The 27,882-nt window shown below is 42.0% G+C and overlaps 8 protein-coding genes across 8 annotated transcripts; 4 read left to right on the top strand and 4 right to left on the bottom strand.

The window, feature by feature from the left end:
- Nucleotides 1–17,048: 17,048 nt before the first annotated feature.
- On the top strand, nt 17,049–17,660 carry PG997_008895 (uncharacterized protein; the record flags this gene model as incomplete). The annotated part of the gene is made up of 1 exon (XM_066813210.1): nt 17,049–17,660. The coding sequence occupies one exon, from the start codon at nt 17,049–17,051 to the stop codon at nt 17,658–17,660; it is 612 nt and encodes a 203-aa protein (XP_066668552.1).
- A 36-nt stretch (nt 17,661–17,696) lies between these two features.
- PG997_008894 (uncharacterized protein) lies at nt 17,697–18,452 on the bottom strand (the record flags this gene model as incomplete). The annotated part of the gene is made up of 1 exon (XM_066813209.1): nt 17,697–18,452. The coding sequence occupies one exon, from the start codon at nt 18,450–18,452 to the stop codon at nt 17,697–17,699; it is 756 nt and encodes a 251-aa protein (XP_066668551.1).
- Nucleotides 18,453–18,946: 494 nt separating this feature from the next.
- Nucleotides 18,947–19,666, top strand: PG997_008893 (uncharacterized protein; the record flags this gene model as incomplete). The annotated part of the gene is made up of 1 exon (XM_066813208.1): nt 18,947–19,666. One exon carries the CDS (start codon nt 18,947–18,949, stop codon nt 19,664–19,666), a length of 720 nt encoding a protein of 239 aa, XP_066668550.1.
- Nucleotides 19,667–19,777: 111 nt separating this feature from the next.
- PG997_008892 (uncharacterized protein) lies at nt 19,778–21,199 on the bottom strand (the record flags this gene model as incomplete). Its single annotated transcript, XM_066813207.1, has 4 exons — nt 19,778–20,398; nt 20,461–20,637; nt 20,699–20,829; nt 20,911–21,199. 4 exons carry the CDS (start codon nt 21,197–21,199, stop codon nt 19,778–19,780), a joined length of 1,218 nt encoding a protein of 405 aa, XP_066668549.1.
- Nucleotides 21,200–21,514: 315 nt separating this feature from the next.
- Nucleotides 21,515–22,462, bottom strand: PG997_008891 (uncharacterized protein; the record flags this gene model as incomplete). The annotated part of the gene is made up of 1 exon (XM_066813206.1): nt 21,515–22,462. The coding sequence occupies one exon, from the start codon at nt 22,460–22,462 to the stop codon at nt 21,515–21,517; it is 948 nt and encodes a 315-aa protein (XP_066668548.1).
- A 59-nt stretch (nt 22,463–22,521) lies between these two features.
- Nucleotides 22,522–24,748, bottom strand: PG997_008890 (uncharacterized protein; the record flags this gene model as incomplete). Its single annotated transcript, XM_066813205.1, has 2 exons — nt 22,522–23,992; nt 24,351–24,748. The coding sequence occupies 2 exons, from the start codon at nt 24,746–24,748 to the stop codon at nt 22,522–22,524; spliced, it is 1,869 nt and encodes a 622-aa protein (XP_066668547.1).
- A 936-nt stretch (nt 24,749–25,684) lies between these two features.
- Nucleotides 25,685–26,545, top strand: PG997_008889 (uncharacterized protein; the record flags this gene model as incomplete). The annotated part of the gene is made up of 1 exon (XM_066813204.1): nt 25,685–26,545. One exon carries the CDS (start codon nt 25,685–25,687, stop codon nt 26,543–26,545), a length of 861 nt encoding a protein of 286 aa, XP_066668546.1.
- Nucleotides 26,546–27,161: 616 nt separating this feature from the next.
- On the top strand, nt 27,162–27,725 carry PG997_008888 (uncharacterized protein; the record flags this gene model as incomplete). Its single annotated transcript, XM_066813203.1, has 1 exon — nt 27,162–27,725. The coding sequence occupies one exon, from the start codon at nt 27,162–27,164 to the stop codon at nt 27,723–27,725; it is 564 nt and encodes a 187-aa protein (XP_066668545.1).
- Nucleotides 27,726–27,882: the final 157 nt, after the last annotated feature.

The following is a 27,882-nucleotide window of genomic DNA, read 5'->3' as shown; positions in this document are numbered from 1 at the left end:
TAACGACTTATTATAATATTATAAATTACGCCCTAATACTTATCTAAAACTTAATTACTCTATTACTTTACCGATAATATAATTCTATCACCCGTTTAAATACTCTCTCGCATTACTAATATAAACCCGCGTACGCTCTACTAAGTTTTTATTAGACCCCTAATAAGCATCGTTATATTTTAATTACTTTTATTTTTACGAGTCACTACTTAAACCCAGAGCAATATTCGATATTATAACACCTTAAACCCCAGCCGGGAGCGCCGTTAATAACCCTACGAGAAGACCCGACGTCCTCGTAATAATCCGATACTTATAAGCATAACTTAAACAGGTAAAAAACGAGAATACCCAGCTTGTCGAACAGATCACTATTATACCTACCTCTAACCTCCGGGCACGGTAAGTTTAAACTTACGCCCCCGTAAACCTACGATAATAATAAAAAAAACGTCCAAGGTTTCCTCACGCAGGTCAAAACTTACCTACGCTTCTACGCTTATACTATTACTACCGAACAAAACAAAATCCTCTACGCCGCAGGATTCCTTAAAAGAAACGCACTTACATAGTTCGAACCTATTATACGCGACTACCTTAACAACCCCGATAAAAATAACCAAAAAAACAACACTAAAAGACTCTTCCGCAGCTATACCGGGTTTAAAAAAAAATTAAAGGCTACTTTCGGAAATCCCGATGAAATCCGGACTGTAAAGCGAATACTTATACAGCTTAAATAAAAAGGATCGGTATCCCAGTACGCCGCCAAGTTTAAACAAATCTTTTCCAGAACGGAATAAAACAATAACGACGCTTTAATAATATTCTTTTACGCCGGGCTACGAAAAAAAATAAAGGATAAAGTAAGCCGGGAGGATAAACCGAATAACTTCGATAATTACGTCGAAAAAATTATTAAGATTAATAATCGACTATACGAACAACGACTTAAGCGACGAGGGCACCAAGGATTCCGAGCTAATAATAATAAACTAAAGGCTAATAGTAAACAACCCATCTAATAACAAGCACTAAAAAAAACCTTTTTAATTACCACAGCGAATTTATAAACCTTAACGTAACCCAGTATAATAAAAACGATAAGAAATAAAGCGTTACCTATTATAACTATCAAAAAAAAGACATTACGCTAGGGATTACCGAAATAAAAAAACGTTTAAACTAATACCCGAAGGACGACATATTAACGCTACTAAAAAAAAATCGGCCACAGTAACTATTAAGGGCAACGAGAAAGCGCCATATAGCAATCTTTCCTAAACAGCCTACTACGATAATGGCTGCACTACCCACTTGGCAGACAAAGAAAGGACCGGATAATTCCCTAAAAAACTACGAAAAGAAAATAAAGAGCACAAAACTATAGTTATAATACGCCGAACACACGAAACAAACCCTAGCGACTCCGGTTTAAATACTAGCGATACCGAGGGACTAATAAACAACTCGGAATAACTTATTAAAATAACTTTAAACAACTTTGCAACCGAACTGTTTAAATACCGAGACCTCGACGTCGATAAATAGATCGCTATACCCGGAATACCCTGCTTAAAATTTAAAGCAGAACGATAATAGCTTATTACGGAGGGATTCGAAAAGAGAATCCACGTTAATTATACTATTAAAGATAACCCTCGGGTTTCGCTTATTAATAACATATATTTTACGCTCTTTTAAATTTCGTACATATATAACGGATATATAAAGTATTTCGAGGAGAAATTTATAAACGAATAGTTTCCTTAATAAATTAAACGAACACTTATTATACGCCTATACTTAGACTATTTAATTAGAAAAGTTAAAACGTTTATACTTAACCCTCGAAAGGCTTACCTACTAATAAAAGAAAACCCTAGGTGGCCTAGGAAATACCACTAAAAAGAACGGTTATAAAATTAATATAACTAACCCTAGTGCATAGTATACGCTTATAATAAAACCACGGTATTATAATAAGTATACAGAAATACGACGCCCGAAATATAATTAACGATAAAATTAAGGTTACCGGAAGTAATCCGCTATAAAACCTATAACGCGCCACTATCGGCTAGCAGCGCCCTACAACAGCGATTCTTTTTAACAACGGAAAGAGAAACTATTAGGATCGCGAAACGAACTGATCGCCTATTAATAAATAACGATACTCCGATAATTCAGTGGTACCAGGACGATGATACCATTAAACCTATTTGCCAGCTACGATTCGTAGGACCTAAAAAAACTAACCCACGAACTATGGGACGACACTATAAAACATCGCCACCACTAAATTATACACCCATACCCACGCTTACCTCTAATTAATAAGCGACTCTACGCCGATAAAGAGGCATAAAAAGAGACCTCGGTCGCAAAAAGCAATAATCGGGAAATAAAAACCGCCGACTATAGAGAAACAATATTAGGCGGGATAAAATAGGTCCTTATACTATATAACGGATAATTAAAATATTTATAAGTATATTATATTAATAATAAGTATAAAAAAAGCTTACGTTAACGCGTTACTCGATAGCGAAGCGTAAAGAAACTATATTTCACCGAGAATCGTTAATAATTTAAAATTAGAATAGCAAAAAAGACGCCCTATATCGACTTAGGACCGTTAATAAAGGACTTATAACGTACGAAGGTGAAGAAATACGGAAAAAAATCGCGAACTTTCTTATTATTATCAGATAACGATATAAACGAATCACGTGTAATATCACGGAAATATTAGGATACGATATAATTTTAGGGATACCCTAATTACGGGTAAGCAATCCTAGAATTAATTAAAGGACTGGCCGTTTTTAATAAAATACACTAGGAAGGAGCTTAACCCTTGAGCAGCGTTCATAAAAGGAACCTTCAAGTAAACTAACGACACTTAGAGCCTATATTATAGCTAAGGAGTTAAAGCTAAACGTTACTATATAGATACCGGATAACTACAAGGAATTTAGCGACCTGTTTAATAAAGAACTAAAAATAAGACTACCGAAATATATATAATGGGATCACGAGATACCCTTTAAGGAAGGGAAGGAACCTTACTTTATACCGATATATTAATTAAACTAGGAATACGAATAAGCCCTAAAAGATTACATCGAAAAAAACTTCGCTAAGAGATATATATAACCATTTACGTTATTAATAAAATACCTTATACTCTTCGTATTAAAGAAAAATAAAGACGGGAAATTTAAATAGCGAATATATATCGATTATCGTAAACTTAACAATATTACTATTAAAAACCGATATCTTTTACCCTTAATCAGCGACCTACGAGACAAGCTATACTAAGCTAAGATCTTTACGGCTTTAGACTTACCGAATGCCTACGGGCTTATCCGGATTAAGGAAGGAAAAGAATGAAAGACTGCCTTTAAAACTAAATACGGGCACTTTAAATATCTTATTATGCTTTTTAGCTTAACTAATGCCTTAGCTAGCTTTTAAAATATAATTAACTATATATTACGAAAGTATATCGACAAGTTCGTTATTATTTACTTCGATAATATCCTTATTTACTTAAAAAACGAGGAGTAATATAAAGAGTACGTAAAATTAATACTCTAAAAACTATAAAACGTTAACTTACTAGTTAACCCTAAGAAGAGCGAATTCTATAAGTAATTAATCACTTTTATAGGATACGTAGTATCTCTAAGAGAAATTCGAATAAAATCTTCCAAGGTATTAGCAATCAAAGAGTGGCCTACGCCTATAAACGCTATAAAAGTCCGATCGTTCTTTAAACTAACTAATTACTATAAAATTTTTATCCCTAGGTTTAGCAAAATAGCGACACCCCTAATAAACTTAACCTAAAAAAACGAACTATTTCGATAAACGAAAACGGAAGAATTAGCCTTCCAAGATTTTAAAAAGAGAATCGCCAGCGAACCAGTGCTTCGCATAGTAGACCCCACTAGACCATTCGAAGTTAAAACCGACGCATCGGATTATATAATTAAAAGGTAACTCAGCCAACGAGACAACAGCGGGAAGCTATACCTAGTAGTATTTTTTCTCGAAAAAGCTGAATAAACTAAAACTTTACTACCAGATTCACGATAAAAAGCTAATAACTATTATTAAAACTTTTAAAGAATAAAGGCATTACTTAAGCGAAACAGAAATACTAGTAAAGGTTTACATAGACCATAAAAACTTTATATCGTTTACCACTAATAAAAAATTAAACAAACGATAAGTACGATAGGCAGAGTTCCTATTAAAATTTAATTTTATTATTATCTACCGGAAGGGTAGCGAAAACGGACGAGCTGACGCACTCAGCCGTCGACTAAACCACTAAGAGGAAATTCCAGCCGAAACCCGAACTATTTTTACATAAAATTAAAATAATAACTTTATACTATCCCGATAAATTAACGCGACCAATAATATAATACACGACGATAAATAGATCGTAAGATTCCGGACGTACTACGAATAAATGGACACTACACAGTTTACGCCATTAAAAACCGGCTTAAAGAACGGCTTAATATATTACTATAGCAAGCTATATATCCCAGAATAATGCAGGCAAAAATTCCTTAAGGAATTCCACGAACACTCCGTATAAGGTTACTAAGGAATCTATAAAACTTAGAAACGAATTACTAAACTATATAACTGCGAGAATTTTAAAAACTAAGTCGTTAAAACTATAAAAAAATGCGACCTTTACAATAAAACTAAAGCAGTTAGACATCGACCCTACGGAGAACTGCGACTAATCCCATTACCTGATAGAGCTTAGAAAACTATCGCCCTAGATTAGATTATTAAGTTACCACCGTTAGAAGAACTATTAATTAAAATTATATACGATAGCATTTTAATTATTACGGATAAGCTTATAAAGTATACCTACTTCTTGCTATATAAAGAAGCTAGTACCGCCGAAGACTTAATATATATTTTTTTAGGATAATTATTAGCTAATATAGGTTACCGGAAACTATTATTTTAAATAAAGATAAGCTACTTATATCTAAGTTTTAAAAGTTACTTATAATATAACTCGGTATTAAATATAAGCTGTCCATAGCCTATTATTCGTAAATAAACGGCTAGATTAAACGAATAAACTAAATATTAGAATAATACCTCCGATACTACGTTAACTACGAATAAAACAACTGGGTATAATTATTACTAATAGTATAATTTATATATAACAGTGCAGATAACGAAATAATACACATGTTACCATTTAAGGTAAACTATAGGTTCGACCTTAACATTACGAAGAACCTTTTAAAAAGAGAGTTAACATTAATAGCGATTATTTAAGTTAAAAAACTAAAAGAACTATAAATATCGCTACAGAAAGACCTTATCTTCCTCTAGAGGAGAATGAAGGAATACGCTAATAAAACAAGGTTAAAGGGATTAACTTTTAAAAAGGGAGAAAAAATTTACCTCTTACGACGGAACATTAAAACTAAGCGACTAAGCGAGAAACTAGACTTTAAAAAGATCGGACCATTTAAAATCGCAGAAGTTATTTTAAAAACTAACTATCGACTATCGTTATTAAAAACTATAAAAATACACCCTATATTCTATATTTCTTTACTTAAACTAGCATTAGAATATATTAAACTCGAAACACGACTAAAAATTAAAACAAATTAAAACGAGTATAAAATTAAAGGGATACTCGATAAAAAACAGGTGGGACGAGGATAGAAATACCTCGTTAAATGGAAAAGTTACCTACCTAAAGAAAATACTTAAGAGCTTAAAAAACACTTAAAGAACGTTGTTAAGGAACTTCGGAAGTTTAAGGAACGGACGGTAAGGAAAACTCCAGACTTATCGCATTTCAGTCGATTACCCCGAAGGCGCCAAAGGATTGGGCCTCAGCGACCATTTCCGATTTCACGCGTTCAAACTTTTCGAGCTCGTTCAAAGATTAGAGGCCGCGATTCACCATTTCCGCACCACGAGTAACCAACGATTCCCGTTGTTTATAAAGACGCTCCAGTTTCGCGAAGGCCTCGGCAGCCTGTTAATAAAAAGAACGAAAGCGCTCCGCGGTAACGGCCTCCTCCCGTTAAAAACGCTAAGATTCCGACACCACCCGAAATAAACTCGAGGTAGGAATATTAAAACCGTCATAGGAGCGACCTCGACGAATATATTTTTTATACCGAAAAACGCTATCTATCATTTAATATTTTTACCCCCGCTTGAAGCATAAAGTATAGGGCATAACTTCGAATCTAAGCGTTTCGATAACAGCTGCGAGCTTATAGCGATCTTTAGTTTTTTTAATTTTGCGATAGGCTTCGTAATACGACCGGATATAATGAGCACATATTATAAAAAAAGTATAAAAAAAAAGGAAAACTTACAAAACTAATAAGAATAGAATAAACAAGGGTTCTTAAAAAGACCTAAGCACTTTAGGGATAAAGGCTAAAGGAGAGGGGAAATAGTGTTACGACCCGACCTGTTTATGCGGCCAGGAAAGGGCGCAGCGGCTGCGGAAGTACGAAGCCCCGTAGGGGAGCCAGATAAACCGAGAAGGCTGACGCACGAGCCACATGGTTACGTAACGACTCACCACGAATTACCAGTAAGCCACAGTGAGCCGCCGTATTAAATCACCTTGGATTACCGGTAAGCTAAAATAAGTTAACGATAAAGGGATCACTGGGTCACTAGTAAGCGGCGATAATTTAACGAGCCGAGTAAACATTAATAAGGGAGCGAGGTAAGATATAAAACGAACGTTCTTTTATATAGCCTTTTAAATACTCTCGCTTACTTAATAATTAATCTAAATATTAATCTTTACCTATTAATAAGGTATATACTTTAATAACCTATTATAATATTATAAATTACGCCCCAGCACTTATTTAAAACTTAATTACTTTATTACTCTACCGATAGTGTGATTCTATTACCCGTCTAGATACTCTCTCGCATTGCCAACATAAACCCGCGTACGCTCTACCAGGTTTCTATTAGACCCCTAATAGGCATCGTTACACCCTAGCCGGAAGCACCGTTAATAACCTTACGGGAGGACCCGACGTCCTCGTAATGATCCGATACTTATAAGCACAGCTCGAGCAGGTAAAGAACGAGAATACCTAGCTCGTCGAGTAAATTACTGCTATACCTATTCCGACTTCCGGATACGGTGGGTTTAAGCTCGTACCTCCGTAGATTTACGATGGTAAGGAAGGAAACGTCTAAGGTTTTTTTACCTAGGTTAAGGCTTACCTACGCTTTTATGCCCATACTATTACTACCGAGTAAAATAAAGTCCTTTACGCCGCAGGATTCCTTAAAGGGGACGCATTTGTATAGTTCGAGCCGATTATGCGAAACTATTTAAATAATCCCGATAAGGACGACTAAGAGGATAATATTAAGAGACTCTTCCGCAGCTATGCAGGGTTTAAAAAAAACTAAAAGCTACTTTCGGAAATCCCGACGAAATTCGGACTATAAAACAAATGCTTATACAGTTTAAATAAAAAGGATTAGCATCTCAATACGCCGCTAAGTTTAAATAAATTTCTTTTAAAACGGAATAAAATAATAATAACGCTTTAATAATACTTTTTTACGCCGGGCTACGAGAAAAATAAAGGATAAAGTAAGCCGGGAAGATAGACCGGATAACTTCGATAATTATGTCGAAAGGATTATTAAGATTAATAACCGACTGTATAAACGACGCCTCGAGCGACGAGGACATTAAGGATTCCGAGCTAATAATAATAGACTAAGGGCTAATAGTGGACGACCTATTTAACGATAAGCACTGAAGAAGACTTTCTTTAATTACTATAGTGGACTTATAAACCTCGACGTAATTTAGTATAATAAAAACGATAAGAAATAAAACGTTACTTATTATAACTATTAAAAAAAAGAATATTACGCTAGGGACTGCCGAAATAAAAAAGCATTTAAACCAGTACCCGAAGGATAACATATTAACGCTATTAAGGAAGAATTAGCTATAGTAGCTATTAAAGGGAACAAGGAAATGCTATATAGCAGCCTCTCTTGGACAGCTTGCTACGACGATGGCTGCACCACCCACTTAGCAAATAAAGAAAGGATCGAATAGTTCCTTAAAAAACCACGAAAAAAGAACAAGGGACATAAAATTATCGCTATAATACGCCGTATATACGAAATAAGTTTTAACGATTCCGGCGCGGATACTAGCGATACCGAGGAACAAACGGACGACCTTAAATAACTTATTAAGATATTATTATATAACCTTACTACCGAGCTATTTAAAATTCGAAACCTCAATATCGATAAATAAATCGTTATCCCAGGAGTACCTTGCCCGGAATTAAGGATAAAACGGCAGTAACTTATTATAAAAAGATTCGATAAAAGAATCCACGCTAATTACGCCGTTAAAAACGACCCTCGAATTTCGCTTATTAACGATATATACTTTACGCTTTTTTAAATTTCGTGCGTACACGATAAATATATAAAACACCTCGAAAAGAAACTCGCGAACGAATAGTTTCCCCGGCGAATTAAGCGGACACTTATTATATACTTATACTTAAACTATATAATCGGGAAAATTAGGACGTTTATACTTAACCCCCGAAAGGCTTACCTATTAATAAAAAAAGACCTTAAATAGCTTAAAAAATATTATTTAAAAAAATAATTATAGGATTAATACGATTAATTATAACGTGGTTTATTACTACGCGACGTATATCACTTAGCGACGCACTTTTTCCACTTTTCGACCTTTTTATATTAATTAATTCAGCCACAACGCTTAAAATTAATTAAAACTACTCGCTATCCGATTCCTCGCTTAATTCTATATCCTTTTCGCATGTTCGCGCATTATAACCTGTCTCGCCGCAAACACTACAACGCCTTCCACCGGTCGCCCTCCGCTTCGACAAACCCCTATTTTTACCTTTATCGGGCGCTAAACGCTTCCCTTTTACCTTCTCGTCTTATAGCTGCTAAAATTCCTCAATAATAAAGGCTCCTCTAAGCTAGACTCGCGACTTTTTAGCTCTCCGGCGCTTAAAAAGTACTAAATTAACCTCTTTTAACATATATATCTTATCGCGCATAAAGGTTATTTTATAGGCTATTTTAATTATACCCTTCGCCATTTAGTCTACCGTATTTAAAATCGGCGTCGGAGAGCTTTTTAATAAGTAAACACCCTTTTTTAATATAAATAAAATGCTTAGTTATTTATTAAAGGTTAAACGGCGTCTAAGGGTCGTAGGTACTAGCCGTTTCTAAACGGGATAGGTTAAATATAAACGTTCGGAGACGTATATTTAGCTTATTAATTATTTCGTTAAAATTATAAGGGACTAAATTAGAAACGTTAAATCCGGATTTAATATTATTTTTCGTAAAAACAGCGAAATACGCGGCCTTAAAAGCGATAAAGAACTTAAGCTTCGTAATGTAATTTATTAAAGCCTTAATAAACAGCTCGATTTCCTTTAAATAAGTACGCTTTAAAGTTAAATAAAGTGCTATATCGAATAGCTAGAGTAAGTAAAATAAATAGAGAGGCATACCGAGTATAATAATATTATTATCTTAGCAGTATACCTTAAATTCGGCCGAAATATAGCTCTCGTAGTTATCGATAATTAAGAAGCGGTGGGAACTTTTCGTTTACGTTTTAATATATTTATCGAAATGCTTAATTTAATCTAAGCTTATCTCGTTATTAGTCCAGCCATTAAAAGTCGGCTTAATTACCTAATCGCCCGATAAATCGGTTTCGCGGGACTAGTTCGCGAGGTAATATTAGCTTTAAACGATTAAGAACGACGAAATACATTAGCTTTACGAATTAATACATTTAATCGCTGTTACCTATTTTTAATTACTAAACTAAACCGACTTCGCTTTTTTACGCCACTTAGCGCGTATTACAACGAGTATTAACCCGATTATGCCTATTATAAAGCCGGTCTCGTCGAAATTCCAAATATCTTCATTAACGATCCCGTATTTCGCCTTTATATTCGCGATTAATATAAACTAGCCGGAAATAACTTTAAAATCCTCGTAAAGAACCCTTTAATAATTATACCGACGATTTATTTTAATCTTTAAATCCGGGTTACGGTTAATAAAGCGCTTAACCCAGTGCTTACCGACGCGGTCGCCGCCGCGCGACGCGGTAAAGAGATTAGCTATATTTTTTACATTAACGAGATCGGGAGGCATCCCTCGGATATCCAGATTAATTATATACTTACGAAGTACCTCTTTTTAATTAAATTTAGTTTACGTCGTTTCGGTCGGATTTTACGTTTTAAAATTCAGCCGTAAATTCGATAACGTAAAGTCGATTCGGATATATTATAAGCTTTTACTACTACTCTTTAGCTTATTTAATTCGGTCCGTTTCGTATCGCTTAAATTATTAAAACTATTCGATCTTTTTAAAATTAATTAAGCATTATAATTATAAAGGTATTACGCGTTAAAGTTTAATTATATTAGAATTAAATTTAAATGCGTCGCTAAGTAATATGCGTCGCGTAGTGGTAAACCACGTTAATATATAGTGCACGTTTATAATAAAATTACGACGTTATAATAAATATATAAAAACACAACGCCCGAAACGTAATTAGTAATAAAATTAAAATTACTAAAAGTAATCCGCTACGAGACTTATAACGCGCTACCACCAGCGGGCAGCACATTACGACAACGATTCTTTTTAATAACGAAAGGAGAAACTATTAAGATTACGAAATAAACTAATAAACTATTAGTAAACGACGACACCCCTACGATTTAATGGTATTAAAACGACGATACTATTAAACCTATTTGCTAGCTACGATTCGTAAAACTTAAAAAAATTAACTTATAAACAGCGGCGTAATACCACGAAGTATCACTACTACCGAGCTATATTTATACGCCCACGTTTATCTTTAATTAATAAACGACTCTGCGCTAATAAAAAAGCATAAAAAAATACCTCGGCCGTAAAAAGTAACAGTCGGGAAATAAAAACCGCCGACTATAAAAGAACGATATTAAGCGGGACAAAATAAGTCCCTATGCTATATAATAAATAATTAAAATATCTACGAGTATATTATATTAATAATAAACGTAAAAAGAGTTTATATCGAAGCGCTACTCGATAACAGAGCGTAAAGAAATTATATCTCACTAAAAATCGTTAATAGCCTAAAACTAAAATAATAAGAAAAAAACGTTCTATACCGACTTAAGACCGTTAATAGAGAACTTATAACGTATAAAAATAAAAAAATACGAAGGGAAGTCGCGAACCTTTTTATTATTATTAAATAACGATATAAACGAATTACGTATAATATCACGGAAATATTAAAACACGATATAATTTTAAAGATACCCTGGTTACGAGTAAGTAATCCTAGAGTTAATTAAAGGACTGGCCGTCTTTAATAAAATACACTAGGAAGGAGCTTAGCCTTTAAATAACGTTTAAGGAAAGAACCTTTAAATAAACTAATAACATTTAAAGTTTACATTATAATTAAAAAGTTAAAACTAAACGTTACTATATAAATACCGGATAATTACAAGAAATTCAGCGACTTATTTAATAAAGAACTAAAGATAAAATTACCGAAATATATATAATAGAATTACGAAATACCCCTTAAAAAAAAGAAGGAACTTTATTTTATACCGACGTATCGATTAAACTAAGAGCACGAATAAACCTTAAAAAACTATATCGAAAAAAACCTCGTTAAAGGATACGTTTAACTATTTACGTTACTAGTAAAATACCCTATACTCTTCGTGCCGAAAAAAAGTAAAAACGGGAAACCTAAATAGCGAATATACATCGATTATCGCAAGCTTAACGATATTACTATTAAGAATTAATACCTTTTACCTTTAATTAGCGACCTACGAAATAAATTATACCGAGCTAAGATTTTTACGGCTTTAAACTTACCGAATACCTACGGGCTTATTAGGATTAAAAAAGGAGAAGAATGAAAAACCGCGTTTCGAACTAAGTATAAACACTTTAAATACCTCGTTATATTTTTCGGCTTAATTAACGCCTTAGCCAGCTTTTAAAGTATAATTAATTATATACTATAAAAATACCTCGACAAGTTCGTTATTATCTACTTCGACGATATTTTTATTTATTCGGAAAACGAAAAACAATATAAAAAACACGTAAAGCTAATATTTTAAAAGTTATAAAACGTTAATCTATTAATTAACTTTAAAAAAGCGAGTTTTATAAATAATTAATCACCTTTATAAAATACATAGTATCCTTAAGGAAAACTCGAATAAAATTTTTTAAAGTATTAATAATTAAAGAGTAGCTTACGCTTATAAACGTTATAAAAGTTTAATCGTTCTTTAAACTAACTAATTATTACAGGATTTTTATCTCTAGGTTTAGTAAGATAGCGATACCTTTAACGAACTTAACCCGGAAAGATAAACTATTTCGATAAATAAAAACGGAAGAATCGGCCTTCTAAGATTTTAAAAAGAGAATCGCCAACGAGCCGGTATTTCGCATAGCAAACCCTATTAAACTATTCGAAATCGAGACCAATAAATCGGATTATGCGATCGGAAAGTAGTTTAATTAACGAAACGATAGCGGAAAGCTGCACTCAGTAGTATTTTTTTCTAAGAAACTAAATAAACTAGAGCTTAATTATTAAATTTACGACAAGGAGTTAATAGTTATCATTAAAACGTTCGAAGAATAGAGGCATTATTTAAGCGGAATAAAAGTGCTAATAAAGGTTTATATAAACCATAAAAACCTTACATCGTTTACTATTAGTAAAGAGCTAAATAAACGTTAAATACGATAAGTAAAATTCTTATCGAAATTTAATTTTACTATTATCTACCGGAAAGGAAGTAAAAACAAACGAGCCGACGCGCTTAGCCGTCGACCAGACCACTAAAAAGAAATCCCAGCCGAAACCCGGACTATCCTCACGTAAAACTAAAATGGTAGCCTTATACTATCCCGATAAATTAATACAACCAGCAATATAATGCACGATAATAAATAGATCGCGAGATTCCGAACGTACCACGAATAAATAAATACTATACAATTTATATTATTAAAAGCCGGCTTAAAAAACGGCCTAGTATATTATCACGGTAAATTATATATTTTAAAATAATATAAATAAGAATTTATTAAAGAATTTTATAAACACTTTACGTACGGTCACTAAGGAATTTATAAAACTTAAAAGCGAATCACTAAACTATATAACTACGAAAATCTCAAAGACTAAATCGTTAAAGTTATAAAGGAATACGACCCCTGCAATAAAGCTAAAGCAGCTAAGTATCGACCCTATAGAGAATTATAGCTAATTTTATCACTTAATAGGGCCTGGAAAATTATCGCCTTAAATTAAATTATAAAACTATTACCGTTAAAAGAACTATTAACTAAAGCTATATACGATAATATCCTAGTTATTACGAATAAACTTACGAAATATACCTACTTTTTACTATATAAAAAAACCAGCACCGCTAAAAACTTAGCGTACACTTTCCTTAAGATAATCGCTAGCCAGTATAGGCTACCGGAAGCTATTATCTCGAACAGAGATAAGCTACTCATATTTAAGTTTTAAAAGTCGCTCATGGCACAACTTAGTATTAAACATAAGCTGTCCACAGCTTACTATCTATAAATAAACGGCTAAACCGAACGAATAAATTAAACATTAAAATAATACCTTCGATACTATATTAACTATAAATAAAATAATTAAGTATAATTATTACTAATAATATAATTTATATATAATAACGCGGATAACGAAACAACGCGCATATTATTATTTAAGGTAAACTACGGGTTCGACCTTAACATTATAAAGAACCCTTTAAAAAGAGAGTTAATATTAATAGCGATTATTTAAATCGAAAAACTAAAAGAATTATAAATATCGCTATAAGAAAACTTTATTTTTCTTTAGAAAAGGATAAAAAAACACGCCGATAAAACGCGGTTAAAGGGACTAACCTTTAAAAAAGGAGAAAAAGTTTACCTCTTACGACGAAACATTAAGACTAAGCGACTAAGCGAGAAGCTAGACTTTAAAAAAATTAAACCATTTAAAATCGTAGAAGTTATTTCAAAAACTAATTATCGACTATTATTACTAAAAACTATAAAAATACACCCTGTATTCTATATCTCTTTACTCGAATTAACACCGGGAAACATTAAACTCGAAATATAGCTAAAAATCGAAATAGATTAGCACGAGTATAAAATTAAAAAAATACTCGATAAAAAACGAGTAAGACGCGAATAGAAATACTTTATCTAATAAAAAGACTACCCACTTAAAGAAAACACCTAGGAACTTAAAATACATTTAAAGAACGCCTTTAAAGAGTTTCGGGAATTTAAAGAAGCGAGAAATCGATATTTGTGCTAAACCAATCAACGACACTAAAAGCACCGAAAGAATAAACGTCGACTACCGCATCCGCCTTAACGCGCTCCGAAGCCTCCAGCTCGTTAAGAGAGCGAAGGCTACGTTTTGCTATCTCCGACCCACGGGATACCAAGGATTCCCGCTGGGCACGAATCCGTTCTAAACGAAAAAAAGCCTCTTGGGCATCGCGATAGGCTTTTTTTAAAGCTTTATTAACCTGACGAAGGGAGTCGCTAGCCTTTTGCTCAGCAGCACGAAGACGTTTCGATTCGTCCACAATCCGAGAAACCGCCGAGACCGATACTCTCGAACCGTTACAGGATAAACTTAAATAAACGTACTCGCGGCAACGTAAAAAACCCTCCATTATTTTACACGTTTATTTGCGCAACGAATATAAAAAACACGGTATAATTTCGACTCCGAATTCGTTAATAAATACGATAAAGTTATAATACTATTTTGTTTTTTCGATTTAAAACGAAAATTTTTTTTAATACGATTAAATATAATAAGTATATATTATAAAAAAGTTATAAAAAGGAAAAAAAAAGAAACTTACGAAAACTAATAAAAATAATAGAAAATACTTATAAGACTTAGCGCTTTAAAAATAAAGGCTTAAAGAGAAAAGGGATAGTATTATAACTTAACCTACTTATACGGCTAAAAAATAAACACAAGCGGCCACGGAAGTATAATACCCCGCTAGGGGGAGTTAAGGACTTTAAATAAAAAAACCGCCATAAGCACTAGCCACGGGTTACGTAACGGATTATTCGGATTATAAAGGGATAGCTATTAATTCGGGTAAACTAACGGATTAAGGGCTTATTTTAAGGTAACGAATAAACTTTTAATCTAGGGCTTAAAAGCTTATTTCGAAACGACGAATAAGTTAACGAGCTAACTATTAATAAGGAAGCGAAAGGGGATATAAAATAGGTATTCCTTTACATAGTTTCTTAGATACTCTCGCTTACTTAATAATTAATTTAAATATTAATTTTTACTCATTAATAAAGTATATACCTTAACGACCTATTATAATACTATAAACCACGCTCTAGCACCTGTTTAAAACTTAGTTACTTTATTACTCCACTGATAATGTAATTTTATCACCCGTTTAAATACTCTCTCGCATTGTTAATATAAACCCGCGTACGTTCTACCAGGTTTCTATTAAACCCCTGATAGGCATCGTTACAAGCGCTTAACTTAGTGTTTACCGACGCGGTCGCCGCCACGCGACGCGGTAAAAAAATTAGCTATATTTTTTATATTAACGATTTTAAAAAACATCCCGCGGGTATTTAGATTAATTACATATTTACGAAACACCTCCTCTTTATTCGCATTTAATTTATACCGTGAGTGTCGGATATCGCGTCGTGGGGTTCGGCCATAAATTCGGTAACGTAAAGTGGTTTTAAGAACGTCGTATACTTTTACAGTATTTCTTTCACTTAATAGATTTAAAGGCTTTCGTATTACTTAAATAGCTAAACTAATCCGGTTTTTTAAAAATTAAATTAAGCATTATAATTATAAAGTTATTACGCGTTAAAGTTTAATTAAGGTCGAGAAGTAATAAGCGTAAACCACTTAATAATACGGACCACTTAATAGTAAACCACGTTACCTCTTTTTTAATTAAATTTAATTTTTATCGAAAGTATTTAATTTCGCGTTATAAAGTTTAGCTATAAAGTCGGTAATTTAAAGAAATTTATAAGACATTAAAGGCTTTTGTAATAACTTTTTAATTAATATACTTTACGGGGTTTCGCGTCGCTTAAATCATTAAATCGATCCGTTCTTTAATAAAAGATTAGGTATTATAATTATAAAATTAAGACGTATTAAAGTTTAAAAAGTATAATCGGTTAAAAAAGTATCCCGGTATATAATACATCCCGTTTACTAGTAAACCACGTTAAAGTATTTATAAATTAATTAAAAAACTCTATTAATTTAATTTATAAAATTAAAATATAAAAATAACCTTTTTAAATAAATTATAATTATTATAACGTTATAAATTATTATTTTATAATATTTTTACGTATAATTTTTATATACGGTTACTATTATATTATAATATACCCCCTTTAAAGTGGGAGACTTAAAGAATCGCGCCCTGCCCACGCGATGCACCACATAATAAACCCCCGCACAGCTTTTGCTCTTCGTTTCTGGTTATCTTTGTTCGTTGTGCCAACATGGCCCAAAACATCAACGCCTTTCTGGATAGGCAAGTAGCTAGCCCATGGGGTCCTTTAAAGAACCAGTATGTAATCCTTTACCGTATCCACCTCTCCGTACGGGTTCGCTAACCAAAGAGCCAAGAGCGAATGCTATTTCTGCCTTGCTACTCGACTCCTTGGAGTACGATGAAGCCGCCCGTCGTTTCACCGCCGACTGTACCGCGGCTCGTATCCCCACCGTGGCCACAGGATACTTGCCCGGAATGTGGAAGCTGGTCGAGAATGTAGCCAGGAAGTATCCAGAGCACCACGAGAAGGCATGCATACCACTTTCTCTCGTTATTGTTACTCCTCGCTTACAGTAGCACAGCTCGTCGGCTTGCTTGACTCGGTCCACCGCTTGCCTGACCTCGTAATCCGAGACGAGGCGGCTGTCAAATGGTCCGAACTGCCCTTTCTGGTGGAGGGCTGGGACCAAATCTACAACCGGCCCGAAGACCAGCACTCCGAGGAGATTGTTTGCGTCATAGCTTTCATCGCGAAACTCCTTTCGGCCCAACTCATACCCCGAGATGAGTTCCTTCGCTGGGTCGAGATGGACATGCACACTGCTCTGGAGAGAGGCCCCGAGGACCCGTCAACCCTCAAAAAGGATGATCTCGTCCTTTTGAACGTCAATGTCCCGATTGCGGCGCAATGGATGAAATACGCCGGGTTGGTCATATGGAACTGCGAGGCTGACTTGGGCCTTCCCAAGAGGCAGGATAGTCTATGGCAGGGAAGCGCAGGGTTTAGCTACAGCCGCTGGAAGTTCTGGAAGGAGCGAGCTACCTGGGTTACGCAGTCCAAGCTGGTCAGTTCACGAACACGAGACTTCGCCAAGGACATGGTGGTGGAAATGACTAGCATCGAGAAACAGGACGGTCTTTGAAAGGGTGTTGTTATTACTTTATCGAAACGGGACATTTTAGAATGAGAACAGCGGACCATGGAAGCTATTGTCAATATCCGTAATGAACTTGTCAAAGTCAAAGTACACATCTTCCGGCATCGACGTGCCGATTTCAGAGTGCTCCAAGCCCGGTACGCAAAGTGGCAGTGACATGGTTGCAGCAAGTTCCTCCTCGGTCGACTGGACCGCCAGACTCCCTAGCTCCGGAGCCACTGCCGTTTCTCCAGCCACTCCGTAACTTTCCGCGATCAACAATGGTTCTTCCGTGCCCATTGCAGAGTAGGATGGCGTGCTATCGCTCTTTTGCCGCAAATACCTCATGGGCGTCATGTTGGTGACTTCCTTGAAAGTGCGGTGGAAGTGCCACCTCGAAAGCCCAGCCTGCTTCGCCATCTGCTCCAAGCATCCCAGGTTGACAGGCGGTAGTGTAACATGGGCCCCGGCACTGGTACTGGCACTGGCACCGACAATAGGCGCTGGCAACTCGTGTTCCATCATGGCCCGCACCCGCCGGACGGACCTGTTTTCCGGCATCCGCCCGGCCGAGTCGGGCTTGCACCGTTTGCAGGGGCGATATCCTGCCCGCTCAGCTTCTTGGGCTGTGTCATAGAAGTCCACATTGGCTCGTCGTGCGAGCCGCGCCTTGCACACGGGCCGGCAGTAGATCTTGGTTGTGCGCACGGCGTAGAGGAAGACGCCGTCGGCGAGGACGTCCTTGCGCTGGACCGCGTTCCACCGCGCGCTGTCGTTGGGGAAGAACGGGTACGGCATAATGTCCAGGATCTGACAGAGGATGGAAATGCGGATTGACGATCTGCTGCTGTTGATATCCAGAGATATTGATCAGGGTATATGGGTTGATGATGAGGGAAAGCATCAGATTGGTGGGAGAAGTAAGCACGAAGGAGTCGGAGAAGACCCGAGGGCGATTTGCAGGAATCCAGCCGTCGTCTTGCTAGAGAAGTGGCCAATCAAGATCGACGCCAAGCCAAGCCTACCCGCCAAGTCTCTTGTCCTCGGTTGCTGATTGGCTACAACAACAGCAAAGGCTAAAACTGAAGCCTTACCTTGCAACTAGCCAATGGGCCGCCGTGGTCCTTGTGACGCAGGCTCTGATTGGTCACTTCCTTGGCAATGGTGTTGGACTTCAGAGGCTGGATATTTGTATATATAAGAACGCATAGCACACACACCAACAATACCTCTATTTCCTCGAGCAACTTATCAAACCCTCTTCTCCTTTTTCAAGCCAACCATCTTCAGCCATGCACTCGGTCATAACACCCGCCATCATGTATTGGGGCACCCCTGTCGTCCTGATAACCACCGAGAACGACGATGGGACCGCCAATATCGCGCCCATCTCCTCGGCCTGGTGGCTCGGCCACCGATGCGTCCTGGGCCTGGCCGCCGCGTCGCAAACCACCATCAACCTCCTGCGCACCAAGCAGTGTGTCCTCAACCTCCCAAGCGACGACATGGGATCCTACATCAACGCCATCGCCAAAACGACCGGCAGCCCTGTCATCCCTCCGGTAAAGCAAGCACTCGGCTACGAACACTGCAAGGACAAATTCACCCGGTCCGGCTTGACGCCGCACCCGTCCGACCTGGTCCAACCCCCTCGCATCGCCGAGTGTCCCGTGCAGATGGAGGCCGAGCTGGCGGGCACTACGGAGTTGATGCAGGACATGCCAGACCGAAAGGGGTTCATACTGGCCATCGAGGTCAAAGTCATCCGGACCCATGTCCAGGACGAACTGCGCTTGCCCGGCCACAGCAACCGGATCGACCCCGACCGCTGGCGGCCGATGATTATGAGCTTCCAGGAACTGTACGGTCTTGCGCCCAAGAAGACGGTCTCAACTCTCGCTTCGATCGACGAGGAGAAATACCGACCCTTGACTGTGTCAAACGTGGGAGAACCGGCCGCTGAGAAGGACAAGGTTGGGAGTGAAGAGGCATATGAAGACGCTGCGGTGTAAGAGGGAGGTTGCGGCATTGCTAATAGACTATGAAAAGCTGCATAGATTGCCTTACCCATGGATATGTATTTCAGTTTGGAATAGATCGCATTAGTTTGACATGTGAGCATATTACAGTATTAGTCCAGCCTTTCGGAACATCTCGAATGCCTCAAGCCACCCCACAATGGGATCTCTCCTTTCCTCGAACCCAGCTTCCCTCAACTTGTCCAGCGAAAGCTGCCGATCAAAGGTCAACCAAGAGCCGACACTATCCAGCTGCTTCCTGCCCGCGCCCACGCCTCCCTTGACAGCCTTATCCAGGCCGTGCTCTGAGAACACACCCTGATACCGTTCAACGTACTCGCTGGGCAGCAGATCTGTGTCTGATCTGGCCTCAGGCCCGGTACCCACGAGCCCGAACCACGCCGCCAGACGGGGCCACAAGTCGTGCATCTTGGTCGGCGCATCTGCGTCCGCGATGTTAAACAGCCTCCCGTCGCCGCAGCGTTCCGGGTTCTGGCCCGCATAAATTGCAAAGCGGGCAATGGTGCTCGCGGAGACGGGGGAGCAGAGCGATTCGTAGCCTGCACTGACTCCAGGAAAAGGGACCTCTACCGATTTAGACTCCTTATCAGTGCCTTGTCCACCCTGTGTGCGGGGGCCTATCCCGTGGCTGTAGGCGTACAACGAGAGATATTGCGCCCAGTGGAGAGCAAGGCTAAACTGGGAACCGTTCGGGGCAAACCCGATCTTTTTGAGACATTAGTCAGGATCATGGGGGTTTTCTCGTACATTATGCAGGGCCGACTTACGATAGCATCGGGGCAGATCTCACACCATGTCCAGCTCTTGCCCTTGCAGGCGTCGGTCAACACCTTCCTGAACTGGGGATAGGCCACCGTCTTTGCGTAATCTGCAGGCAGATTATTCACCATATCTTCCGTAAGTGGCGCAGAGAATGTCCCGCCGGGAACGTAGATGCCGTATCCCTGTAATCAATGAATATTAGCATACTACCCATGTAGCATGGGTTCTGACAGGGGGTCTTACACGTGTGCCGCCAGGGAAAACGACGAATTTCAAGTTCTGAGTCAGAGAGGACACTGCGTCGACCACATTCTCGAGCATCTTCTTGTTGATGGCGACCTCTTCCTCGAGGTCGTGACCCACTGATGTAAAGACTAGACAGCATTGATTCCGTCGTCAGAACGTCATTCTTCGTCACACCACCAATCCTCATCTAAATGGGTATTGCATCTCACCGAAATAGAAGGTGTGTGTTATCTTGTCGGCATTCGGCACCTGCTGCCTGAGCGTATCTGCAAGCGCGCCCGCATCGCCCCGGAGATCGACCCCAGAGACGAGACGGAGATCCGGTCGATCAGCAGCGGGCTCCGGCCAGTGGGCCTCGGCGAGATCGATGGGGCGGTTCGCCACGGCGGTGACGCTGGAAAAGGTGCCAGGCGCCGGATAGGCGGCCAGCAGCTGGTCGACCATGGCCCAGCCGATGAGGCCGGATGCGCCGAAGACAGTGGCGTGGTTTTCCGACATTGTGAGTTGGCGGCACGTACTAATGTCGCTGGAACGTGTCGAGATGGTATTTTCTTGTCAGGTTATACCTGGGGATCCATTGAGGGCTGTCGTCGTTCTTATGAGGCCGGATACCTGGGCTAGTGGCGCCAAGCTAATGAACCATGGTGAACCACTATGATTCATCACAGTGGAGTATATTAGTGTCTAGGGGGTTCGCACCGGCAAAGTTTGAACACCAGCGAGGCCCTACTGCTGTAAGTAACTACATTGTTATTCTGGGATTTCTCTATCAACCTCAGCTAAGATAATTGTTCAGATGTGTCCAATCAGTCATCAGGTATTCACCATAGATTCAATAAGCCGACGCGACGACTCGTGGCGAGAAGCCCAAACCTCCTTCCGACCACGATAGGAGTGAGCCCGATCCTGGGCTTCCTGACTAGTCAGCGCCAGATTCGTCTCTCCATGAGCCAAGAGGTCGGTCCAGCCACTGGTATCGTTGGTGAGCAACCCGAGTTCCTTATATCCAAACCCAGCGTACGATTTGTGCAGACCACCCTTCTTCGGCTGTGATCGAATGCCCCGCTTGACCTGTTCACTGCGCGCCAGCACGTGGCTCTTGACGGTGCCGGCGATGCCCGGGGCACAGATCCGCTGGACGGCGCCAAAGATGCGGTCGTTGATGCGCGGTTTCAGTTGGATGTTGTGGCTGAGGGACGCGAAGGTGGCCTGGACGGACTTCCACGGGGACAGCGGGTTGGCGACGGCGTGGATGGTGCCCAGAGCCAGGACCAGGAGCTGCGCCTCCTCCACTTGCTGGACAGGGGGCACGCCACCTCGAGGCGCCAAGTCGAAGAAGCAACCCGTGAGCGGCATTTGGTCGTCACCCGCCGTGATCCAGTAGATCTCGTTGCAAAGGTCGAATTGCAGGGACATGGTAACCGCGTGGAGGGTCTTTCTGTCCAGGCTAGGGTGACGATCGGCGCCAGCTTTCGATGGGGGCGACGACGCACGGTGTATCATATCCCAAAACATGCGAACCCTCCTATTGAATGGAAGAGATGAGACCAAGAGAAATGCATCGTGATCAGACAGGCTCCCCGTCTGCTGAGCGCCGGGGAGAAACTCCTGGAACGGCTCAGTCGTGGCTGTCATCTTTGCGTTCCTCGGAACGCCCTCCACGACCAGAACTCGACCCTTCTTCTGCCTGGGTGCTTCACCACCGAAAGCGACGGAGTCGGGCGCTGCGACGAATCTTCGGAGCGGCAGGTTCTGGGCCATCTCTTTGGCAATCGTCTTGGCCCGGCGGTTCAGCGTCGATTCGAGACTTCCAAAGACGTTCAGGGAGACTGTGTTACTGGGAGCTCATAAATGCCCTTTGCGCTTGCTAGCGGGCTCACATTCTCCCGTTGAAGATCCGTAGCAAGAGTCTTGGCATCCCTGGCGCAGAAAGAGTAGCGTTCGGCTCCTAAACTGAACCTGTGGGCAGGGAAAACCACTCCCTCAGTCCAGGATTGGAGATCAGGCAAATCAGCCTTCAACACGTTGGCGAAATGCAGCGTCGTTCCGCTTTTCAGCAGCGCCGTCGCAGCCCATGGATCGAGGAGATCCCACGGCCTCATGCAACCGGCCCCCGGGTGTTCATACGCATTACCAAATAGGATGATACTCTTGCCCGAGTACTGACTCAAGACCGACTCATCCGAGCCCCGGACAATGTACGAGCCGTAGACGCTCAGGTTGAAGACATCTACCCCCATGTGCAGGCGATGCCGCAGGAATCCCAGCGACTGGCGAATGGCATAGTTGGGTGTACGGCTGTTGACGACAAGAAGGTATTCCGAATTATCTGTCCGTTGATAGGGACAGGAGATCTGGACCGGCATATGGTGCTCCTGCACCGTTCGCATCGTCGACCTTGTCTGCGGATCACTTAGATGAAGCTGAACGCTCAGATATACGTTGGTGAAGTCTTCAACCATGTCGTCGACGGTAAACTCCTGGTCAATGGTCATAGATGACAAAGGCGGTATCTCGTCGATCTGATCAAAGCCTTGAGATATGTCAGACAGGAGGATCCGTGCCTCCTCATCACCGACTCGCGTTTCGCTAAACGCCGTGGCACAGGGCCGGTCAGTGTTGAATCCGTATGCCTTCCGGGACTTGTTGTGGAGCAGCCATCGAAAACGGACGCGGTCGCCTTTCGCCACGCTTCGAAGGAAGATGGGCGGGTCGAGCACCAGAGGGTAGCATATGCGAATGGGCGTCTTCAGACCACAGAATCCCGGGATCGGCCTATTGAGACGCTCGTGGAACACCCCGACCAACTGTACCCAGTCATTGACGCCGCCTGCTAGCTCGCCCGCCGGTTCACCATAGCCTCGATGTCGGACCAAGGCTCGTAGCAACCCCGGTACCTCGACCTCCTGGCCCGGGCGGATGCCGAAGGGCAGCTGCAGGGGCTGCGAAGACACCGGCTCGAGATATTGGGTGCCCTGGATCAAGACGTGGACGGACCGGGTGGCGGGGGAGGGCATAAGGCCCACGTTCCTGACAACCAGGTCGTGCACGATTACGTGCTCGCCCGGCTCGTTGATGCCGTCGCCGTTCTCGTCCGTGATGTTGAATCTGACGACTTCAAGCTTATAGACGCCCGGATACGTGCTAGAGGCATTGGGTCCACGATTGACCTTGATCTGGACTCCACCATCAACGCCACGGCTGCCTGCGCTTAGGTATGTGGACGGTCGGTGCCCCTCCCGGCCAGGCCTCCCCGGAAGCCCTCCACTGTGTGTTATAGCGGTACTGGGACTGTTCAACTTGTCAGTAACAGAACGACCAGAGCCACAGGCGGAAAGGGGTCAACGGACTTGTAATGGGAAAGACCTCCCCGGCCACCCTTGCCACCCTTGCCAGGCAATCCATGTACACCGCTCTCTCCTCCGCTGCCTCCTCTTACACTGAAATCCAGGGGTAACAGTAGATCGGTATCGTCCGTATCCACCGTCACAACGATATTACCTCCTGGGCCTCCATTCGCACCGCTTGAGCCAAAACCACCACTGTGATTTTCATTGTCAGTACGACGTGATCGAGCCCAGAACAGGAAAAAACAGAAACCGGAGCAGGAAGGGTCAGACGGAATAAACCCCAAACGGTGAATACGTACTTTCCTCCGTTGCCACCATTTCCGCCGTTTTCACCTTTGTTCCAACTGGTGGCATCACGCCCATTCCTGCCGGGACCGCCGTCTTGGCCATGCTGGCCACGGCCACCGGCGCCACCATTGCCGCCATCGGCTCTGAGTAGCAGCGTCTCGTCCCTTGCTATGCTCCAGTAGTCGGCCGAATGCCGCCCAAAGACTTGGACATCCGAGGGCTGGTTTGGACAGCACGCTAGCCGAACTGTTATGTAAGACCCCGGTGCACCTCTTTTTGGGCTACCAGCAGACCGGCCGTGTCTCCCGTGGTTGCCGCAAGCGGCTTGACTCAATGTGTCGGTGAACTCGAGAGCCGGTCGGCCGTCTTGTCCGCTGGCGTCGATGAGCTTAGCTCCGGATGCCGCCATGGCTCTTTATTCTTGTGCAATATCCGAACGATGAAATAACTTCTGTCGTTATGGTTAAGAAGATGAACTCAATTAGAGTAGCTTGAGAACCTCTGACGGTGATGTAATCAAGACCGAGGTACGAAGAAAGAAAGGTATATGATGTTTGCGTGTTACTCGGTGGAGCGCAAGCCGGGTACAACGGTGGAGAGATGCGTTATGACAGACTATATTTTGTATCATAGGTTGGTGTATGCCGGTCGTTGCGTTTCTCCGTTTTATCGATGCTCTGTTGCGCCTTTTATTGCCCTTTAAGGTTTCGTCGTCGACTATCTACTTTTGAGGATTTTTGGTTGAGGCCAAGCTGTCTGGCTTCGATACGGAAGATAGGCAAGAACGACCCACGTGCTCGAATACCAGACCATGGGTTGACCGAAGCTTATTGCATCCGTTGTTTGGACCGCCGAGAGCTGTGAGCAACACGCTGCTTCCTCTGGGGCTTAAATTTGAAACAACCCAAGTATTTATCCATGAGAACCCCAGACAATTTCCAACCGTCTAGCTAGAAGCATTCTAGAAGACGTTTCCAATCATTGATCGAGACCAAGGAGAGAAATGCCATACCAAGCAATAGGGTCCCCTTCAGTGGATCACACCGTGTTACCTACCGGAACCTACGAGGCACCCATCACTACTAGACCGGCGGAAAGTAGCTCGCTCAATCGTCGGCAACTACTCCATACACCGTCTTCTCCTTCTGGTGAATCGACCACATCTGACACCCAAGACCTTCTCTACTTCTTCACAGCTGCCGAGTTGCTCTATGTTGATGTGGCCCATCTGCAGCAGGGAGCGGAACCGGGATCGAGTAGAAGGGATGTACCCCCTTCCTGCGGCTACACTTTGCCAGATGCTCGTGCTGCACTTCCCAATCCAGGTTTGGCGGGGCTTGAAGCGATGGAGGATCCTCCTCCCTACAGCGAAGTATTACCAATAGAGCTACCGCCGCCCGCTTATACGCGCCAAGGAAACGGTGAAAGCACACTCCCGCCATACAGAGAATTCGTAGCCGATAGCACCTCATCTGACGTACCGGCCGTTTCTCAGCCTGCAATTCCCCGGACGACCTCATTTCCCGTCATCGAAACACCGACCACCAGTGACAGCCCTACGGCTTCAACAACAACACCACCGCCATCGCGTCTTGTTCTCACCCTATTTCGGTTCACACAAAACCACATCGAGCCCGTTGCCGAGCGCTTCCATTTCGGACCCGCGCTGCGCCAACCGCTGTACTCCCTCGCATCGCTCCCATCGGTCCGCTGCCCCGTCGAGCCCAACGAGCTGCAAATCAAGCGCTGGCACCCAGTCACTAGAGACTGGCACGCCGTCGGCGTGTCCGACATTGAGCCGGGCCTGAACCTCCTGGACCGGTCCGGCACCTGGAAGGTCTCGAGCTTACACCTGGACAGGACACCCATGTTGAGGGAGCCTCTGGGCGAGCGGGCGTTGCGGATACGGGCGCTCGATGAATCGGACCGGGGGAGGGACCTGGGCCACAAGATGGAACTATGGTGGTCCGATCAAGCGACTACGACTGTGCCTCGCAAATCGTACCGGCTGAAATGGGCCAGTGGACGCCATTCTGATACGACGGAAATATACTACACTGTGTACAAATGGACCGGCTTCGATTGTAGATCCGACCAAGGTGTCGTTAAGGTAATGTTTCCAAAGGTCCTACGGTTACTCTCTTACCTAATCCAAAAGCTAACCTGTGTATATTACATGGACAGGCAGTCAAGCCGTCACCATTAGACAGCCGTGGCTTGGTTATTCCCGGCACCGGACCAACCATCCTAGCAGAAGTTCGCTTCCGCGGAAGGGGTGACAATTACCCCTTATTGACCTGTGACGGTGCCAGCGCACATGCGCGGATGGACTTGATCATGACGGGCTTGATGACGGTGTTGGTCGTCGAAACCCGAAAGGCGCTCGTTGTCCATCAACAGAGAGTTTAAGTTCATGCCTCCCCCATCACGGGATGAGGTGATCACTCGAGCAACTGTTTGCACCTGCCGCCGTCCGTTGCAAGACCTGGGATCGGCAACAATACCACTCGGCGCTGCGTTGACGATTTCATGGAAACTTGGTATCTCGAGCATATGAACTAAGATGTCTGGACACAGTACTCATGTGATCTGGCCGCGTATGGAATTTACGCTAATGCCGGAGGCCATCCAGGTGGTCGGGTCACTGCGCATTTGAGGCCATGCAGGAGGCCTACCAGTAGTAATTGCTCAACTTCCGACCCCCGCAGCTCTCTTTTTCTTGAACCCACACCTTCCAACTTACCCCTCAAAAGCCCTTCGCCCTGACGGAACAGAAAGTCGTCAACCCCTTTTCAGGAGAGCAGCAATACTTGTCACCCGATATGGGATTCGACACGGCGCGAGACGCCGCCTCTACCACATCGTCGCCGACTGCCCATTTTACCCCGGCCACTTCCGCGAACGACGACGACGATATCCACGACCACTCCTCCCCACCAAGTATGCACGGTGACGATGCTTGGGATGGCCCGTACGTCCCCGCTGTGCCGTGGCCAGGAAACACGTACACAATAGTCGAGAGAGGCACCGGCCGACCCATCATCCGCCGCGTCGATGGCGAGATCATTCTCGGGTCCGGCTACAAGACATACGCGCCTGGTCCAAATATCCAGTGGCTATGTGTGGAGAGCAACAACCATTTCGGCTTCCAAACCCCCTATACTGGCTGCTACCTGGGCCATGACGGAAAAGAGCGCATGCATGCTGCGGCGACGGCGCTTAAAGGGTGGGAGTTTATTGTTGCGAGGCCCCATCCGAAGGGAGGGTATCAGCTCTTGAGCCCCTATTGGTCCAATTGCATGAAGCTGTTCGTCGTTGGCGACGATGGGAAGAGCCTGGTCAGACGGATGCATGGGACCACACTCTTCGAGTTCAAGAAGATCTGAGTTGTTAGAATGCGAAGTACAAAATGGAAAAACATCACCACCCACTTGAGCATTCTAGACGTTAGCGACCACTGTGTTAATCTCATTCTTCGGAATCTATCTCTAGATCAGAGGCAGACTTGGCGGAAATTGTGAGGCAAACGATCTGCGTTTGCTC

The sequence above is a fragment of the Apiospora hydei genome (genome assembly GCF_038363865.1).
Source record: "Apiospora hydei strain CBS 114990 chromosome Unknown utg000006l_segment0_segment0, whole genome shotgun sequence".
NCBI classification, from domain to species: domain Eukaryota; kingdom Fungi; phylum Ascomycota; class Sordariomycetes; order Amphisphaeriales; family Apiosporaceae; genus Apiospora; species Apiospora hydei.
Note: the sequence above shows the minus strand (reverse complement) of the source record. Positions and strands in the feature narration are given on the sequence as shown.